The 21,059-nt window shown below is 39.3% G+C and overlaps 2 protein-coding genes across 4 annotated transcripts in view; one reads left to right on the forward strand and one right to left on the reverse strand.

Moving 5' to 3' along the window:
• Positions 1 to 17: 17 nt before the first annotated feature.
• Positions 18 to 10,620, forward strand: LOC103058985 (alpha-aspartyl dipeptidase-like). 2 transcript variants are annotated; one of them, XR_015795182.1, is made up of 8 exons: positions 18 to 323; positions 1,845 to 1,933; positions 2,430 to 2,504; positions 4,139 to 4,218; positions 7,562 to 7,735; positions 8,585 to 8,644; positions 8,788 to 8,871; positions 9,580 to 9,662. XR_015795182.1 is itself a non-coding variant. In XM_088135651.1 (8 exons), exons 1-8 carry the CDS (start codon positions 226 to 228, stop codon positions 10,431 to 10,433), a joined length of 735 nt encoding a protein of 244 aa, XP_087991777.1. In that variant the 5' UTR covers positions 20 to 225; the 3' UTR covers positions 10,434 to 10,620. The 2 variants fall into 2 exon arrangements, 1 of the variants encoding a protein (XP_087991777.1); XM_088135651.1 differs by lacking the exon at positions 8,788 to 8,871 and adding an exon at positions 10,358 to 10,620 and having other exon boundaries at positions 20 to 323.
• A 1,508-nt stretch (positions 10,621 to 12,128) lies between these two features.
• Positions 12,129 to 21,059, reverse strand: part of NBEAL1 (neurobeachin like 1) — a 106,813-nt gene continuing 97,882 nt past the window's right edge. For both annotated transcript variants that reach the window (XM_007422016.4, XM_025175682.2), the window contains 2 exons: positions 19,801 to 19,936; positions 12,129 to 18,008 (listed from right to left, as the gene is read on the reverse strand). In XM_007422016.4, the coding sequence (XP_007422078.2) occupies positions 17,907 to 18,008; positions 19,801 to 19,936 (238 nt within the window). In that variant the 3' untranslated portion in view covers positions 12,129 to 17,906. The remainder of the gene's footprint in view (positions 18,009 to 19,800; positions 19,937 to 21,059) is intronic.

Here is a 21,059-nt window from a genome sequence, read left to right on the forward strand (position 1 = left end):
GTCTTCAGCTGCGCGAGCGGGAGGGCGCTCGCCCGGCACTGCCCCGGCTCATCCGCATGCGGCTCTTCTCCGAGCCGAGCGCTCCCCCTCCGCCAGTTTGCGTTCAGACGCGCCTCTCCCAGCGGAGCCTCCTGCTCCCCTCCTCTCTTTCCGCCCGGGGTGGCTTTCCTACGGCTTCCTAGAAGCCCCGTCGCGCATTTCCAACAAGTGGCTTCCGCCCTGGCGATGGGCAACCGCCGACTGTTGCTGATTTCCAACTCCACCCTCTACGGAGGAGGCTATCTAGACCACTGCCAGGAACACATCAAGAACTTCCTTGGGGCGTAAGTATCTGCGAGAGAGGCAGCGGCCGGTGGCTGGCCGAGGGCAGGCGCTGGGTGGGCGCTGCCTCTCCAGGCTGGACTTTCCGAGGATCGCTTTGCCTCCCCAAACTCTTTCTTGGCTTCTCCTTTTTGCTTGCTGGTTGTACCCACTCCCTCCTTTTCCAAGGAAGTGAAGGAGGAATTTTAAAAACTGCTCTTCTGTGCCACCCCAAACAGGAACCAAGTTACCTGTTGCAAGTAATTAAAAGGCACCTCCTTGGAAATATCTTCTAGCTTCCTGATTGTACCCTGCAGCCCTCACTGCGGGGATGCGTGCAATTCTGAGCAATTTTACTTGGAAGAAAGTCAGACGGAGTCAAGAGGGGTCACGTTCTCAAATAGGTGTGTGCAGGATCACAGACTCATTTCGGAGTACAGTACATGTATCTATTTATTTATTTGAGTTTTATCTTGCCTTTATTATTTTTTATAAATAACTCAAGGCAGCGATCATACATAATACTCCTTCCTCCTCCTTTTTCCCCACAACAACCCTGTGAGGTGGGTTGGGCTGAGAGAGAGGACTGGCCCAGAGTCACCCAGCCGGCTTTCATGCCTAAGGCGGGACTAGAACAGTACACAGAAGGACTTATTTCTGTCTAAACATACATACTTTGGACTTAAGGACTGTGGGCCTGACGAGAATTTAAACAGAGTTAGAGTGCTTATCCCTGCACTTTTAACTACCAGTCATTAACCTTTTTTCTTAACTTTTTTTTTTTTTTACTGTTTATGTGGTACTACTGCTGGGATCCACTTTAGATGACTTTCAATAGTTCCCAGCCCATTAAGTGAAGAACACTGTTTTCATTAAACCGCACATAACTCTACTATATCTCCATCTCCTCTGTACAAAGCTCTGTATAAAATAAATGAGGATCCTGTCACTCAGGGTTTAGGCTGGCTGAATGAGTATCCTGTACTCTGCTCCGTGAACTCATCTCAGAATGAATCCACTATTCCATCCACGACACCGTGCTGCGCTACTCTTTGATAGAGAAGCCGTTCAACAGTGAAGAAGCCATTCATTACGTTAATTCCTCAGCCTGCTGAACAGAAAGCAATAAAAAAAATGAAGCCCTGTAATCAGAAAACCTATTTAACATTGGATAATACTTTTTATGTAGGATTGACTTGCAAATATAGGTAATAGAAGCATCTTGGTCACATCAAGGGGTGTTTCTGGATAACTGATTATGGAAAAAGAATGTTTCAACAATTCTGTAGGGCTCTTATGCAGAAGTAGGTAAATTGCTTGCTTTTCCAGAGTCTGTTATTTAAAAATAACCTGTTTTGGGCCTGCCTGCATAGGCATTGCATCAGTGTACTAGCTGGCTGCTTTGCTGGGTTCTTGCCTAAAAATACGAGGTAAACATCAGGAGGATTAGCGAAGGGGGTGTCTTTTCATATTGTTTTCAGGTAATATGAGGTACTGCCTGATCCCAAACTTTTGCTTGTTTGTCACAAAGTTGTTTCTCCCAGGCAGGTGAGGAAAATCCTGTTTGTTCCCTATGCTCTTCATGACCAAATTGCTTATGCTAAGATGGCAAGAGAGAAGCTGGAAAGTTTAGGTAAGGCAGTCTTGTCCTTGATTTGCATAGAAGATGGGTGGGTAAACTTTTTGCTCAAAGGCACTGAATTGGAAGTGATCCAATATATACTGTATATTCCTTCTCGCAGTCTCCAGAATTATTCTTGACTAGGCCTTTTTTCCAAAACTCTGGGGCTGCTTTCAATGTAACTTTGCCAGAGCAAGCGTCCTTGAAACTACCCAGGGCTCGATCCAATTCTTTGGCTGATGATGGAGGCTAAGGGGGCTGGCAAGGATGTTCTAGATGGCCATAGCAACAATATCCATTGTTATTTAGTATCCTTTCTTCAGCTTCCTGTTTTCTGCACAGATATGAAACTTGCTCCAAAGGCTGCTGTTTCCTAATTAGTCATGATAGTACTTTAATTCTTAGCCAGGACTGTGTCTCTGACCTAGGAACACCTTGCTCTCAAACTCTGTTACAGTGCCCCATTATAGCTTACTGATTTCTATGTGGCCTCTTGTCTTCTCCTTAGGCTATGGACTAGACAGTATCCATGAATCAAGCGATCCAAGAGAAGCTGTGAGAAATGCTGAGGCAATATTCATTGGTAAATATTAACTCCTTGAAAGTCCTTCTACACACACTGCCTTCTTGATAAGGGTAGGGTAAGGTACAAAAAGGCAAAGATAATGGCGTAGTAAAGAGACCTCTGAACTCTACTTCTGCTGTCTAAGTGTTATGGCAGAAACATAGACTTTCCTATTCAGAATACTTCAGCTGTCCTGGATATTGGTTTTCAGTCCATGTGTACCTGCAGGACAGCTGTACCTTAACAACTAAAAATTATATTTAGGCTATAGCCTTACTCACATTTGGACAAATGTGTTACACTGGGCCAGACTGTGGTCTGTTTAGCATAGCTGAGTCTACATCAGGGATGAGGAACTTATATTGGCTATTGTCAGGGAAAAAAACACGTTAAACACGGGAGGCAGGCACACCATAAAACAAGTCACTTCAAAGTTCTAAAAGCTTTATTAAATGTTAGTTCAATAAACAAGTAAAGTTCAACCAATAGCATACAAGGTACCTACTTAGATTCACATTGCAATGCCGACCATTCACTTAGATTCACACTGCAATGCCGACCAACTTGACCGAGCTGTCAGGTAGACAGCTTGACCAAGTGGGTACCGACCCCCTCAGATGCAATCCCTTTTATGCTCACAAACCACAGACATGACTCCTAGGTTTAGCAACTGAACCATAACTTCCTTGGTGCTAATTTTACCATACTTTCCTGTTCTATTCGTCCCTGTCACGTCTGTTCCCATCAACAAGTTTGCTTAGTCTTGCAAGTTTACTTATTTCCTGTCATTGCCCTGCAGGCCATATTTTAGCTAACTTGGCTTTATTGAATGCAATCAAAACTAACATTAAAACATATAGAAGGCTACTAATAATTTTCCTCTCACACTATAGACCACCTGATTCTGGGTGTATATCAATGATCACATGCTAGAGGTGGGCAGAGTCAATTCACATATGATCCTTCTCTCTCACTGACAACATTTACAGTCTGGACTCTCCATGCAGCAAAAACCTTTTGTTTCCGTTTCAGAGGTGATCAGGAATAAGACCACAGATCCTGCAGTTAAGATTTTAAGTATCTCTGATGCAGCCAGTAGAACCTCCTTGAACTACAGTTACCTGTTTTAGTGGATTTGGAATGGCGGGGTAATAGGGATAGGAATTCACAAAATGTCTCCACTCTCCCTAGGATCAGGCTCTCAAATGGCCTCTGTGGGCAACATGAGAAAAAGTCTCATTTAATTCAGTGGACTCCACATCCTCTGGAGTCAGATTTCATACCCAAAAGTCTGTCGTAGATTTGCTGTAACATATGATAGGATCTGTCTGCAGGCAATGGAGTTCAGGTAGCAACCCAAATCCTAATTCCAGAATAAAATGGAGTACAGACCATGCAACTTTGCCAGCAGTTGCTGCCCTAGACTTTAATGAAATTTCAATATATATATATTTATTCTTTAGAATTTTGACCTTGGGTGTAGGTGTGATTAGTCCTGCTAGGAAGTAATCCTGTACATATTTATCTGAAAATAGATGTTCCCTTAAACTCAGTGGGATTTACTTCTGGGTAGCTATGTGTACATGCACTGTATGCAAACCCAAATAACAAAAGGAATAAACTTGATCAAACAGAACTCTCTCTTTCTGTAGGTGGTGGCAATACTTTCCGTCTTTTGAAAGCTCTTTACGACAATGATTTGATATGGCCAATCAGGAAACGAGTTCTTGAGGTAGTATAAACCAGCAGTTAAGCAATTTTGAAACAAACCTATGGTATTTGCTCGCAGGTTGTATCTGTATTAAAGAGATGAGGTGTTAAGCTCCCTAGGCAGCCCTTTTGAGTCTCTTTTCTTAGTATGTATTCTGGTTTTTGAGTTAAGCATCTAGAGGTGGTCAGTCCTTGTATTCCTCAACTAGCCAAGGAATGCTCAAGATGACTTATCCAAGCTGTATGCTGACAAGACTCTACTCATTTAGAATCAGTGCATAACTGGAGATCATGATTTTGCCAGGCCAAGAAGCCTGAATGACATTGAGTATTACATCGGAATAAGGGCTTGCAAGCAGGGAACCAAATAGGTCGAGTTTGTGCAGTTGCTGTTGCTGTCCTTCAGAGTCTCAGAAGCCTCATTTGCATGGAACGTGTAGCTTCTCTTCTAATCTGGTGACCTCTCATGTGGAAACAAGAAGCCAAAATGATGATAGTCTCTGATGCTTTTAAGGATTGGAGCCATAGAGGACTTGCAAAATTCCAGATTCGTATGGTAGGAGCAGGGCATCCCTTCTGTAGTTTTTATACCACTGCTGTCTTGAAATCAGTCCACCAGTTCAAACCCTCACTAAATAGAACGTTTGTGTTTTGATGGCTCTACATAGAAAATGATCTGAAAATTGCTAACGAGTATGTGGTAGAAGGCTTCTAAAACCAGGATAAAGTAGGAGAATGGAGCCCTGTTTTTTCCCCAACAGTGCAGAATTTAACCTCAGCTGCATGCCATTCATAATAACAGCACACATCAGATTGGGTGCAAGCGTAGCACAGCACAGTCAGCATTAGGACATCCAGTGGACATTTAAAGGCAAACCAGCTCTCAAAAAATAACTTTAACCCCCCCCAAAAAGCCAAGGTCATATACAAGAACATTTCTTCCCTAAAGTCATGAGAAGGCTCCCACCATGAAGAATCACAGAAATCTAGAAAGATGTTGGCACTCCTGTGAAATTTAAACAATTTGGAGAGAGGATTCAGTAACTTTGGGAGCCATCTTTTGAATCAGCCCTGCTGGATCATAATAAAAAGGTCTACAGCTGTTTATTGGAAACTTCCCCCCTGCAGTTTGTACTGAAAAGCATGAGAGCAAAGGGAGGCTTTAATTGTATTCTGGTTTATTAAACAGTAAATATGCAGTTGTCTCTGCCGTAATCTGAAGAAGAAATCTGGTGCTTTTTACTGACTCCCCTGGAGTCTCTGTCCATTCTCAGTACTTCCATTGTCCCTCTGTGACAACTGCTTGACATCCAAATATGCCTACCAGATCTGGACTGCAAAGATCCAGGTGACCACTAGATGGCTGCAAAGAGATACCCAAGACCCTAACTCTTTGCTGAGGTATAGTGGTCACCTGGATTGTTGCAGCCCATGTGTGCCATACCTAGGCCAAAAAGGGTTAGGCAATGATGCAAAGAATTAAAGCTGGCTTATCACACTGGCTTCCCATCATTATAACAATGTATACTTTAGATAGCTCTATTTCACCTTTCAAAAAAGAGCATATTCTGGGGGAGAGGAACATTGTATATAACAGACTTTGCACAGTGTGGTGCACAGAATGTATTTATTTCTGCGTGCTTTTCTGTCTCAGCATTCATTCTATCTCTCAAGCCCTAAAGGGATAGATTCATCACTGAGGCTGAAACCTTGTTTGCCACTGTGGGAGCAGTCTTTCCATGGTCTAGGATTGTACAACTTTTGTGGCTTTGAGGGCCAGGTCAGTCTTTGTGTGGAATCTTGTGGGTCATCTCCAAAAGTGGCCTGGGCCTGGGCCTGGGCCTGGGCCTGGGCCTGGGCCTGGGCCTTTTCCGGAAAGGACAGGCTGGAATTTTTAAGGGGTAAAATAGATAACCCTAAATATCTAAAGGGGAAAAAAAAATCAAAATTACAGTTCAATTAATTTCCTGCATATTCTGGATGACTGTCAAACAGTGTCTTCTCTTGTGTCCCAAGAAGCTACATTCCTTGACTCTGTCTAGTATCGGATTCTGAAGCAGGGAGTAATTTGTATGTTGCTCTAAGCTGTGGTTTCTTTAACAAACCACAACTGGCTGTGTTTGCATTCTGTTCTTCAGCATATTCAGTCACCTGAGAAGTGATAGAAGTGGTTTCTCAATGCAAGCAAAGCCAGAAAGGCCACCAGCTTGTCCACAATGGCTTCTCTTGTAAGAGAGGATCTGAAGTCTGCTTAAATTTGTAAAAGTGAAAATAGTCTGCCTGCCTTTCTCCTCCTCCTCCCCCTCCTCCTCCTCCATAGTTTGTTGCTGCAAGTCGGTAGGTCCCAAAGCCACCAGCACTATAATTAGCCACATCCTAGACAATTTTTGGTATTTAAATATCCTGGTTGGATCACATTTCAAAGACAAAAAAGAAGAATGTGTCCAGGAATACCCAGGTACAGGATAATCCTTGTGAAGTTTCACCCTTCCATCCACATGCTCTGGAGTCAGATTTCATACCCAAAAGTCTGTCATAGATTTGCTGTAATATATGATAAGAACTGTCTGCAGGCAATGGAGTTCGGGTAGCAGCCCAAATCCTAACTCCAGAATAAAATAGAGTACAGATCATGCAACTTTGCCAGCAGTTGCAGCCCTAGACTTTAATGAAATTTCAACATATATATTTTTATTCTTTAGAATTTTGACAAGGACACCATGGGCATAGGTGTGATGTGAGTTCAATAAAGCTTCAAGTCTTACATTCCACTTTGCTTGTATAGGATGGTCAGCCTAACTGTAATTGTCACATTTCAGTTTTGCATGTCTCCATTTGCATTACAAAGGCCTTAAATACAGAGCTGACAATTTCCTTATGATTTTAAGTTTAAAACATGGTGAAGAGGAAATTTGCAGGCAGAGTACACTTACTAATTATGATTAGCTTTTCAGGCTAAGAAAGGGCTGGACTGTAATATGAAAGTAAGATTTTCATCTCACTATCTTAAAATGGAAAAACTATGTTCTGTACCTACATGACTGTGTACCTACCTTCCCTACTATCCTATGCTCTGTAAAATCTGTGCTCTGTACCCACCCTCCCTAATATCTACTCAATATTTCAACATTTGGATTTTTAGTAGGATGCTGGGTGGTGTTAATGTGTTTTAGTCCTATGCATCTGGAGAACAACATTTTGGGAAAGGCTTCTATACTTGTAATGCTTCGCCCCGCTTGCTCTATTTAAAAGAGAGGTAGAACTATGTAGTCCTATTTGAGTCATCTTCAGATTTTTGTGTCTTAGTCGAAGATTTTTATAAGCACTAAAGATTGCCTCATTATTGTATTCCATGTTAATTACAGGATGGGATCCCATACATTGGATCCAGTGCAGGAACCAACGTAGCAACTATCAGCATCAACACAACTAATGATATGCCCATTGTCTATCCGCCATCTTTGACAGCTCTCGGATTGGTTCCTTTCAACATCAATCCACATTACTTGGACCCAGATGTTAATAGCACTCATATGGGGGTAAATATCCAATCTCTTGACAGCAGTTCTAGCACTTTGGCATGGTATTATAGCAAAGAAAATGTTTGCTGGCAGTGCTTGGAAGTCCATGATGGAACTATATTATCCCCATGTTCTTTGGATGGGTGTGAGGGCATTGATATTAGTGGTTGAAGCCATGTTCTTTGGATGAGATGGGAGGCTTTAATGATTGAATCCAGCGATTATATTAAACAGCAGAATTTTGGTTTGTAGTCACCAGGAAACTGGAACTGAGAACACTGTGGAAAGTATATTTACTATTATTTATATGTAAATATGGTTTGGTGTCTGAATTGACAAGTCAAATTACAACCACCATGATGGCTGAATAGATACAATGCACTAGGTTGTAACATCGTTTGTCTAATTTTGGCTTAGCCAGAATGCAACCAGTTGTAGGAAACGAGGGGGCATCTCCAGGGACATTTACCATGGACATGGGAGTGAGCATATGAAGTTCCTTTGTAGCATATTTCAGGCTGAAGGAGAATTTGAGTGCTTAAAAAAGGCTAGAAAAACACAAGTTTTAAACTATGGCTTCCCTGACTTCTTTAACTACACAAACCACAATGTAGGTTTTAATGTAAAATAATGTAAAAAACACTAACTGTAGCCTAAGATGGAATTGGTAAGTGGCATCTTAGCAATACTATTAGTACAAGGAGACAAAACTGATTAGGTTTTTTGAGAGCCAAACTGGAGGCCATGCAAGCAGATTGGCAAACAGGCTGACTTTTTTTTTTTTTATACCATCCTTTTGTCACCACATTTGCTTTAGAGTTTTGTGATCTCTTCCTAACACTCAATAATGCTGTACTATTATTCTAGGAAACTCGTGAAAAAAGGATTATGCAGTTCCATGAAGAACCAGACACACCTCCAGTGTTAGTGAGTAATTCTTCGTTTTTCCTCCCATCTTGATTCATTTGACCATTCTCAAGAATATGCCTTACAGCCAGACACACTTACAAAATGTTAAAATTGCTGATCCCTAAACTCTGGGTTTGGTTAAACATTGACTCTGCCTGTAGGTAGAGCGTGTGCAACTGGAGAAAATATGAAGTGGACCGTGAACAGATTGCAGCAAGTCTCTTTGGCCACAGCTCTGAGTCCAGGTACACAAGCCTTCCTCAATCTGCTATCCTGCAGATATGTGGAATTTTACCTCTCAGAATTTGGATCTGACCAAAATAGAACTTGTCCAGAACCCCTTCAAAACATGGCCAAGTTCTTGCCCAAAACATAAATAAATGGACATTTAAAAATATAGAACCCTGCTATGTCTTATGCTAACCCTTGAGATGTATGGCTTCATTCAACACACTCAGTAAGTCTTAGCCTGAAATGGAAATCCCATCTTCCATGGGTTACCCGTTCCACTGAAGACATAACTTATTTCTTTAGGTTTGGATTAGTACGTTTTATGACTCTAGCTATTTTGGTTTGCGAATAAGGGCTTAGGGCTCAATATGTTGCGCCTGGGGAAGCAAGCTGCAGCTTAGCAGAATGTGTGAATCAATTCAAGGATGGCCAGTGGCTTTCCAGTGCTTTCAACAGAGGTATTCTCCAGCCCTACCTAGACTATTGCCAGGGATTCAGCCTGAGACCAACTACGTTCTAAGTATCTGCTGTGCTACTGATCTTTAGCATACCTTCCTGAGAAGAATTAACAACTTCATAGCATTCCTGGCATGCAATGCCGGTTAGTACTTGTTCATGCCACACCTGCTCAGTCGATTGACCCTACCTGTACTTTTCAAGGAGGAGAGTTTGCCCGTTGCTCCCCTGTGTTAAACTACACCTTTTGGTCCTTACCCATCAAGGGCTTACGCGAAGGATCACTGCTGCTCGTGGAAGGAAAGAAAGCTACTCTGCAAGGGAAAACTGGGGCACGGCTGTTTGTGAGGTAAAAGGGAGACCTATTTTGTGTCTTCGCTTCAAATCCAGAGACTAAGCATGATCTACAAAGGCAGTCCAACATATTTTGCTTCTGTTTCTAGTTTGAAGGTTGGCCCTAGGTACGAGTGTTGTTAGTGAATCTCGTATAAATTCTCTGGCATTTGTCTTTCCAAGGAGCAGCCTTCTTAATGCTTTGCCTTTTCAGACACACTGAGCTGTACCCCTTTCATTGTTGTCTCTGACCAAGGGCATCCCACTTCCCTTGTTAGTCCCTGTCACTGGCAGATGGTAATAAGAGGACTGTGCCTACATCCTTTTCACTGAACCATTTAGACTCGTATTTCTTTCATGATCCTCTCTCTCCACTCTTACTGCCTGTCTTCCATGTACACAGAGTACACAAGAAAGACCCAGAAACCTCTCAAGTGAACTCATAAGGCTTCAATATCTATTGAGCTGTTTGTCTTAATCAGCAGCAATATTCACACACCACTTAATTCTAACATGTGATGGAGATTGCTGTTAGAGGACTGCCTTGTGATAGGACTATGTTTGTACAGGTGATAAGAGATGTTATGCTCATTAGACATTCTCCAGTGATATATAACAAATGAATTGTCAGAAATGTCTAAGAAACCAGTACTAACTTCCAACACTTCATTCTTAAACTTGTAATTATTCAAATGTTGTCCTTCTGTGCAGAGGGCATGCCCCAACGGAACATGAGTTTGGAACGGATTTCAGTTTCCTGTTAACCGAGAGCCTCAAGACGGTGTAATGATTTTTCTAAGTGTCCTGTCCTATGCAGAATCCTGCTTCCCAAAAGGCAGGGGAAAAAAATGCCTTGTATCAGAAGAGCAAACAGCTGGTAACGGTTCTCAACATCTTTCCACAGCTAAATTCCAGTCTTTTTCCACAGAAAAATTGAGTTCTGGAAAATACTAATAAAGAGTTCTTGTAAATAAGAGCTGCAATATATTTTCCCTTTATTAAGCAGATGCTTCTGGATGGCAGGTTGCCCCAGCAGAAGTTATAGTTCTAGTGAGGCTCAAGTCATTGTGTTTCTCAAGCATAGCTTGAGACATTATCAGATGGTGTGGTAGATTAGATAAATAGATTGTACAACTAGAGACCCACTTCCAGCCTACATGTGAGGATCTGAGAGGGCTGTTTGCTTAAAGCCATGTAATAACAAAAGCAACATTTCAGCCATCTGTTGTCTCACAGCTCAGTTTCTTAGCTACTGTACTCTAGTAACTTAAGGGATCAAAGAGCTTAAATTCATCTCTGAATTGCAGCAGTCTGTAGCAGCAATTCTGATATGTGAAGAGAAACTTCTGTGTTGTTGGCAGGGATTAGATTTAGAAAAGATTGTCTCCCAGTTGAACAGACTGCAAGATAAGATCTTGGGATCACTGTTCAGAAGGATCCCTTTGTTAAGAAGTGATAGAGAAATCTGGGAAGGACTCGATAGATGGACAAAAATGCCAAATCCAGTCTAAACATCTGGCTGACCGTGCGACCAACCATATTATTTTATTAAACTTGTATACTACCTTTGCAGCTTTTGACCCTTTGTAAATGGAATAAATAGAATACTTTGTGGGGTTGCATGATAGGAGGGCTGCCCCCTACCAACTGCTGCTGATTTTTAATGAAATCCATGAGCTAGTGTTTCATTTTTTTTGCCTAACTGTAAAAGGGGTCCTAACTTTGCTAACTCTGCCACATAGATGATTTCAAAGTTAAACAGAATGCTCTTTAATTAATGTTTCCTAACCATATCCAGCAATGAGCACAATGGTATGTTCACTACAAACTCATTTTCCTCCGAGTGTCCTTGGGAGTTTCCACAGTGTGAGTTGATGACAAAGGACTATGGCTTACAATTGATGTGTTGTCAGGGATCCACAAGGGCTGAACACCTTGCAAAAATCCTGCTCTCTGCTATTATGGACCTACTCCATGAAGGAATGGGAGGAGAGACAATTACTTCCCAAACTTGTTTGAATCAAAACATCTGGCCCACCCCCACCTGCACGGTGATCTGGCTCCTCCCTCCCAACTGAAAACATTCTAGTTTGTTTAAAAAAAGATAATTACAGGATCAGAATGTGGCTTTTGATAAGGCACACTTTGATTCCCTGCCTAAAATTAAATATTACTTCTAGTATTTTCTGTAAATTGCAGTGCTTTACTCTAAAGGCGTCCATATGCACAGTGAAAACATATAAATTAGGCATTTTTCAGTGGGAAAAGGGAAAGACTGCACCCATCCAGTCTTATACCCCAATCTCTTCTCTGAACATACACTCAGAATTGCAACCATTTGAATTTATTTTCCCCTGGACAGTGAGGGGTACTGGCTGCAAAATGCATGTACACACGTGAATTTCCCAACTCTATCCATGAGGAACCATCTGGATCGGGGCACTGTAGTTTGGAAAATAGCAAAGTATTCTATGATTCGTTAGAAGACTAGTCATATGTCCATTTTTTAATTTAATTAGCTTCAAACTTTGTTATATACAAAGCTAATTTGACAATCATTTTATGTACAAAGTATGCAAGCATTTTAAAAAGGTTTAAATTACAAATCTGTAAATCCTACAAAGTGCAAATTTTAAAACATTTCTCACCATGCTGTACAGAAACCAATTCACTGTTAGCTAATATACATACATACATACAAGCTTAAAATTATTAAACCTTATCATTGGAACATTAATACAAATAGAATATTATTTAACCGTAAAAGCACCAGAAATAAAGAAAGAAAAGATATTGCACAAAAGATTAATAGATTTAAACATTCCATGATGGCTAGGTGGAATTTAATTATATCAAAACACTTCCATCCAAAATCTGAAGGCATTTTTGGCATTTGTAGTCAAGATTGCACTGTCAGAATAATCAGCATTAGATTATCATTTGCCCTTATATACAGAAGGCTTCGTGCTCCATTTTTACCTTTCAGTGTGATGTTTTAAGCAAATGCAGAGGCACATGTTAGGTGTAATGCTGAATTTTTTAAAAGGAAAACTGTTTGGTACCAGCACAATTTCCAAGGCCAGTTCTTAATTAAAGGAGGGGAGTCTAAAAACCCTGCTTTTGCAAATAGCAGTACTTCTTTTATCTCTTGTAGCATCAAATCGGGTAAACTTCATGCATATTAATGGTGTATGCATTTTTGATAGCAAAATGGTGTTGCCAGCTTTAACAATGGAAATTATTTCTCTGCAACACATCACAGCACAATACCGAAAGCTACATACATTTTCCTGAAACTGGTTCATACTGCTTTAAGTTAGGCCTAGTAACCTCCTTTGATGGATTTCACCGGCACCTAAATATTACAAACATCATGAGTAGTACCATGGAGATGCATAGGTAGTTGTGCAAAGAGACCTCTAAACCTCCTGCCACTGGAATAACATGGAGCATTGAGAGGCATTATACAGACATCATCCTTGTCTGACTGATCTGAACATAAGCAGTCCTGGGAAAACTGAGCAAATACTGAGATTGAGTTGTTCTTTTTTTTTAAAGCCTGATTTAAATACTGAGAAATATTGATACCATATGCAACAGGCACCCTCACTCAGTATCTTCCTTGATCCTTATGTATAATCTGACTTTCAGAAAACTCCCAAATAACCAATCAATTTTCCTTTCATAGCACTCCATCATCTCTTCTAGCCACCACCCAAGTCTGCTTGATTTCAATCAGATATATCATAATTCTGTTACACCAGTGTTTCTCAACCTTGGCAACTTTAAGGTCTGTGGACTTCAATTCCCAGAATTCCCCAGCTACCATGCTGGTTAGGGAATTCTGGGAATTGAAGTCCGCAGACCTTAAAGTTGCCAAAGTTGAGAAACACTGTGGTAGACTGTGTTTAAAGCATTCAGTGTAGCCTTCAGAAATATAGCTGTTAAATGGCTGAGTAAAGATGCTGAACTATTTTTCTTTTTTGCAAAAGCCCAATCAAAGAAAGTAAAACAATATTTGTTCTCTGAGTAAAGCAACGATATCAAGCATGACAGCCTCACTTTCTGAAAAGCAAACCTCTATGCAAAATTTTAAACAGAGCACAACTTCACACTACATTCTTAATGTGGATCTTCCATGCCATCTTTTCACCTTATAGATACGTTCCTGCACCTTTCCCATATTCAAATGTATGACACACAGGTAACAAAACGCTTAAACTGTTCAGAATACATATACTAAGGGTATTTCTAAAGACAGTCAAGGTAGCAAGCATCTGTCCACACAGTCACCAGGCATCAAACCCAATTCAAAGGCACCAGTGGGAAGAACATCACGGAATGCATACGTCCAATTTTCACAGATTAAAGTCAACAGATGCAACCATTCCTGCAATGCTCTGGTCCTAGCTATGTCTCCTTGGACGTAAGGAGAGAGCTAGGCGCTAGTGCTGCAGACACCTGCTCCCAGCAGGGTATTTGGGCCAAGATAACAGGGATGGGAGAAATGAAAATGAGCAGGAGGGCATTTCGCTCTTCCATGGCAGCTAAGTCTCTCCTACAAATCCCTGCCCAGTGCTGCTTTTTCCACCAACTAGCTCATTCCCGGTTTTGAACACAGGCTGAGAAAGAAATGATTAATGACCAACTTCAAAAACATTTGCAGACAGCAGGCAAATTGAGCAAGGGTTCAGCATCTTTCCTGCTTAGGCTCCCTCACGTTGGAGTAGGGCTGGGAAGCTCAAATATTCCTCCTGACCTAGTTTTGCCTTGAGGGACAGTGGATGTCAGAAGGTGAGCTGGCTTAGTTCCATCTACCTGTGTTTAGTGTCCAAAGTGACTGTGAACTTTTCATTTATTTATTTATTTTATTTCTTTTGGCGGGGGGCCCTCATATGCTATGGAACATTTGAAAGTATTGCCCACATGCTGTATGCAGATCACCAATTATGAAGTATCTTTGGAAGCAAAATGTGAATTTGCTGTGGTAGTGTTTTAGTACTTAAAATCTGGATAGGGAATCGCTAGTTTTTTTTTACAGTCTTGATTCCCTCAAAGAATATTTTACAAAAAGCAAATATTGCCACTACTTCTGGTGGTCATTCTTTATACTAGTACTTGTATTTATGACATCTGATATTTCATCTCATATATTTTTGTTAAAATGGATAATAAATCCATTTTAAGCCACTTTCAGCATCCTGAAAGTAGCACATGAATAAATATATAAAATACAATTTTTAAAACAGTTATTAAAATTACTAAACAAATTGTCAAAACCATTCTTAGCCTAACCTAAGAAAGAGCCCAGCAACTATTTCAAGTCAGTCTTTCATATTTGTTAAGTTAAATAAATAAATAATCAGAGCGCACATAGAAAGAACATTTGGATGGCTTTCACTGCCTGCTCCCAATGAAAGACTATTTTAAAAAATATGATTACCCTACCCTTTTTGGATATAGCCCAACATTTCATTTTTTAATTATAAATGGTCTCCAAGAAGTCAAAAAGTTCTGTAGGCTCTGGCAAATAGCTGTGAAATTTCTAGCAAGAGGCTTCTTGAAGTTCATGTAAGAGAGAGCTGCATATGGAAAATATGCATTAACTACTCTAGTTTCCTGGGCTGGAGTCTTTGAATTGGCTCACTTGAAACCTCTCTGAAGTTTTAAAAACATTTCAAAATATACATATATCAAATATACAATTGGAAAACCATTAATGTAATGCCCTAAAACATCCTTTACATGCAGTCCCATATTTAATTATAGCATCTACGTGTTTTTAAAGAAATGATTCAATCTGCAACATGGATTAATAATCCTTCAGTTTTTAAATTCTCATAACCCAACATCACTTCAAAAACATCAAACACTTTGTGATTATCTTTGGTATTGCTCATGTTTTCCATTCCAACTTTCTCACACATCTTTAACATCTTTTGAAGTTCAGTCTTACGTAACCTTTCTTTAGTCCCTTCTGCCCAATCTATAAGATTGTTGAAAAAGTCAAGACATCTTTGAGTAGAGCTCAACTTACATCTATATAGCTTTCTTGGCAATTGTACAGAAGTGGCTTGCAGTTGCCTTCTTCTGGGGTTTGTTTTCAGCTTCCTAATCTACTCCACAACTCTGGAATTCCCACAAGGTTTTCCATCCAAGTACTAAACAGGCCAGGCTCTGCTTTAAGAATAACTCAAAATCTGTGCTTTTTGCTCATAATTACTTCACACTCAAGAATAATAAAATTTAAGATTTTTTTCCAGAAAATCCTGTATACGTCTCCTTAAATATTAGTCCCATTAACTTCAATTAGCCTTACTCCTAGGCAAGGAAGTAAAAGAATGAAGCCTTAGACTTCAGAAAAGTATTTAAAAATGTATGTATCTAAGCAGAATAAAAGACAGCAGTCTTTGAAAAAAACAAGAAGAAGAACAAAAATGAATGAATTTCATATCAATGATAAGGTCTACAAAATTTCAACCCAAAATTAAGGATTAACTTCATATTTTCTTGTGTTTCTCCTGTAGTTCATCAACTTTTAAGTCTCAAAAGAACTGGGGGAAAGTTATAAATCCACTTGCATAATATTAATATATTATTATAATATTAATTGATATTAATATAATCCGCTCTTGATATGTCTGCAATTTTTCTCACAACAATGAACACAAAATCATAAAAAAGTAAGGTATTCTAACAAAAAGATGCTCTTTGCCTGGGAGATCAGAACATTCTCATTCAAATACTTTGCAACTAAGGCTAAAATTGCATCATTTTCCCATTACACAATGGCATATATTTAACTTACAAATTTTTAAAAAATAAACCCTCACCTAGGATTACAGTTCACATTGTGCAAAAAAAAAAAAAAAAAAAAAAACCCTGGAGAAATATAGAAAAGATATATATTATATGCGTGGTGTTTAGATTCTTTCATTTATATTCCCCATCACTGAAACGATTCTTACAGTTAAGAAATGGTATTATGCCACGACTCTATAGATGAAGATTTCTTCCCATTACAAAAATGATTGCCATTAACAGAAGAGCACTGCTAACTTTTTCAGACATGTGAGATGAGATTTAGTCATGTGCGCGCACACTGATCCTTAAAGAACCAAGCAAAGCTGCTAAGCTACTATCTCCAGACCAAAAGAACTATCTAGGCCTGTCTATGGCATCTCCCTCTCTCCACTATTGCAAATGTAGAATCAGGCTTGGAAAAAAACATTCTTGTGCATGGAATACAGTAATCTAGTGCTCAAATTAAGTTTTAGCAGCAAAAAATGATTTCAGTTACAATTTAATAATGCTGAATCAGATACCCTGAAGGATTTTTAAAATTTCTATGCTGAATCCCACAATACTGAGAGTTCACCTGCTACTCCTCTATTTAAGTTGACATTTATTTTCATGGGTTAACCAGTCAACCTGGACATTCAACCCGTGCAACAGATCTACTTCTGGAAAACTGACTGGAAGCAATCCATTTTCCCCCTTAAATAAGCGGGTTTAAATAAATGTCACATTCAGTTTCCAAGAACTAAAAAGGCATTGGAGATTTTTAAAAAATGAATTGTTTTGTTTGATTTATTTCAATTACATAATTTAGAGATATTGACCAAGATCCAGAAGAATCCTTTTGTCAAAGAGGTCTGAAAAACTAGATCTCTGATTCTTTTTTGGCATGACAACAGCTACCTCTCCAATGGCCAAGCCACTCTGAACACAAACTGTAAATTCTATTATGTCAAAAAAGAAGCAAGCTGTGTAAAGGAGAGAACAGAATAATGTTATAATGGATATCCACAAATTACTGATTTTGACATTCATGTCCAACTGTCAGTAATTGCAGGCAAATTTAGTGACTGTCACAATACTTAAGTTTACATTGCTGATAGTCATAAAACTCACCCGTTTGTTGGCTTTCTCATATGAATGTCAAGAGTTAAATTTTCAACATTCACTTTAAAGCACACATATATACATCCATACTTCTATCTATCTATCTATCTATCTATCTATCTATCTATCTATCTATCTATCTATCTATCTATCTATCACACCATGTATTTAAAATGATTGGATTAGCTTATTGCTTCTACTTAGCACAACTACAAAAACAAGAGATGTTGTAGACTAATATGCATATGTGCCTGTGGAAATTGTGCTGTAGTTGCAACATAACTGAGAAAGTTGAGAGGTATGATTGGAAGATTAAATAAATGTATGAAATCCCAAGAGATGACAGGAGCAGATATCACATGGAATCTTGAGTATTATATTCAGTTTCTCCAGATGAAATCTGACTGATCCGTTTGCTTGAACCCCACAATTTTCGGGAGAGTTGGCCAGCACGCATCTGTTTAAAGTAAGTCAGAGACACAAAAAGGAAGGGGAAAGCGGGATAAGGGGGATAAATTAAATAAAAACTTCAGATGATTCTACAGAAGCGCAGACAGTAAAAGATAGAGCACATATACACGACACAATGGCATTTTATTCCTAAAATATTTCAGTGTTTGGACAATCCTAGGGAAAACAAATAAAGAGCACAAAGTAGAATTCTCTCAAATAGACTGTTAAAGGGTCGCATTGTCAAGTGACTTTACAGAGGCATCTTCCAATGCTCCTAAAAAAGCTTTTTTAAAACAGAATTTAGATATCAAGATTATGGTGTCTTTCGTTGTTGTTTAGTTTTAAAATATAAACAGAAAAAGAACCTCTATAAAAGAACCAATTTTGTTTAAAGTTGCAAATTGAACAACCTAACTAGGTAGACTTCTTCCAAATATGCTTTGGACCAAACTGCAAGTGAGTACATAGACTTTACACCCTAAAATTTAGGGGTAAAACACTTGACAATGTTTGGAAAAGGGTTAGGATTCTACATAACAGCAGCAACAGGGAATGGAAGAAGAAAATGCTTATGGTATGAAAACCTATACATGTGTAAAGTAATCTTAACCAGTGCAAATAATTAGTGTAAAATAATGCAATTTATAATGCAATAAATAAAGAACTCAAAGGCTAGGTCAACAACCAAATGACCTGCCCAGGCTGTGCAATTAAAGGCATACTAGTTTCTGTGGTGTAAACAACACACAATCTTTTTGGCAAAAAATTCATAAATAATTTATCTAATCAAGATAATAGTGCAACATTTGACTGTCTCTGACTTCCTCCAGTGAATGGCTTATGACCTGGATCAGAGGCAGTCAATGCCAAATATTCCAGAGATTCGAAAAGGGCTTAGACAGTTCCCCCAATGCGACACTTGAGAGACAAACTGCAAAGCTTTTACATCGTCACTTAAGCATCAGTAAGCATCAGTCACTTCCTGGCTTCTTCTGAAGAGGTTAGTGCAGAAGTTTGCTTGAGTTAAGAAAATACTAGCGGGCACGTCTCTGAAATTAGGAGAATCATTTTCACAGACGCCATAACGGAGTATCCCATCGGTTCAGAAAGCTCAGGATGCCACCGAAAGGCTTTGGTTCAGTTGCTCTAAGAGATATTTTGGTGACACCCCTTTTGTGCCGCAGACTAAAGGACATGCCCAGTAAACACTGCATAACTGAAGCTGGCATCCAAGTAGTTTGCATCCACCATCGAGTGAAATGAGAGCACTGCCCTTTGTGTAAGTCTAATAAGCAACAAAAAGATGGATCCTTAATGGTGTTTTGTTTTTTTTAAATGAAACATGAATGCAGCTAAGCAAAGCCCCAATAGTGTTCCAAAGTAGCCCACTGTTGTTTATTCAGTGCTCTTCTGGAAACTAATGTCATTCATTGTTAACAGTGGTTGCAAGTGAATGTTGAGAATTAAGTATTAAATGGCAGGTGGCACTAAGCAAGTTCAGTCCAGTTAGGAAGCACTATTAGCGCACTCAATCTAGGTCAATAAAATCTGTACGTTAGTTCAGGCACACCTCCTTTTCCCCATGGGTTCCCCTCTACATTCTCTCTTTCTTTCCAAGCAGAGGACCTGTTAAAGAATCTCTAAGAATGTCTTGGGAATTATTTCTTCCCCTTTGAAAGCTCAGATTTGCTCTGAAGTTTGCCCTGCCACAGAAGCGATTGCTTGCTGAGCCGGAAAGCAGAAATAAATGAGCTTCCCATTGTTCGGTAGATAAAGTTCTTGATGGTAGGTTTTACCTCTGCTGGCTTCCCAACGCCAATGATAATCAACTTGCCATCATCGAGGCCCACCAGAATGTGGCTGAACTCTTTGGTAACAGAGACACAGTGAATTGGCAGCCGCATGGCTAAAGGGGAGGTGCTAAGGCTCAGGCTGAAAGAAAGAGATAATAAATGTCTGTTATTTACAGCAGACAGAAAAGCACTCAATGGGCAATTTACACTAAAATATACTAAATATTGCTGACCTCTACCAGCAAGTCTTATGAAGCATTATGTACTGAGTCTCTGTTTTGATATTTATACCCATGGCATAGTAAATAATGGAAAAATGGACAGCATTCCAAGATTTCCTCAAAGGCATTGACTGGTTGTGACCAAGACTGATACCCTAATTTTTAAACATTTCCCTCTGGACCAGTTCAATTCATGAAACCTACTAGTCAATTTCAGCATAGATCAAACTTCTGTCACTTACTCAAATGAATTGATACCCAAAAAGAGATTATTCTAAGATGCAAATCCAAATGTAAAAGCAAATCCAAATCTATAAACAATAAATCTTAGTTTTAATGTATAGTTCTAAGCATGTCCATTACTCAAACAAACATATAACCTGCTTCTGTTGCTGATTTGTTGATGCAAGAAAGGAGTTCATTGAAAATCAAATTATTGTTATTTGAGCTGGATTCAGATGCATGCATGTAAAAGCCACTTGTGCAATATCGTCCTGCTCTCAACCTCTCTTGCACCTCCCCACTCCCAAATTTCTCTGTATGTGTAAAGAATTCTCTGAAATAATATATGTTTTGGTGCAATATGTGTGTATATATGAACCACAGTAGGAATGGGAAATTACCAACAATAACTAGAAGTACCCAGCAGAATTAGAGAAGTAGCAACAGGTATTATCATATTATAATATGAAATAACTATTATTCTCTAAGGCTCTGTCTTAGAATATTTAGAATGGAAAAGAGAAAAAGGACAAAATAGTAGTGACTATCAACAAAACACAAATCAGGTATGTTATTTTAGAAGTTGGCTGGGAATCAGAAAGATTGTTTCCTGATGATTTTGAAGCATGATTAATAGCTAAAGGAATTACAAGAGAGCTCAAGCTAGTAAGCAGCACATAACTAGCAAGGAATTAATTTGTTTCTATTTTAGTATTCAGAACATTGGATTCCTTCCATATAAACAGTAGCAGTGGGTACAGGATGATCACATAAATCAAGAATTGCTAATTGATCACAAGGTAATTTCAGATCCCCAAG

This window comes from Python bivittatus, unplaced genomic scaffold, assembly GCF_059951505.1.
Source record: "Python bivittatus isolate LINGU-HERP-01145 unplaced genomic scaffold, Pbiv_v1 ctg000200_np1212, whole genome shotgun sequence".
NCBI classification, from domain to species: Eukaryota; Metazoa; Chordata; class Lepidosauria; order Squamata; family Pythonidae; genus Python; species Python bivittatus.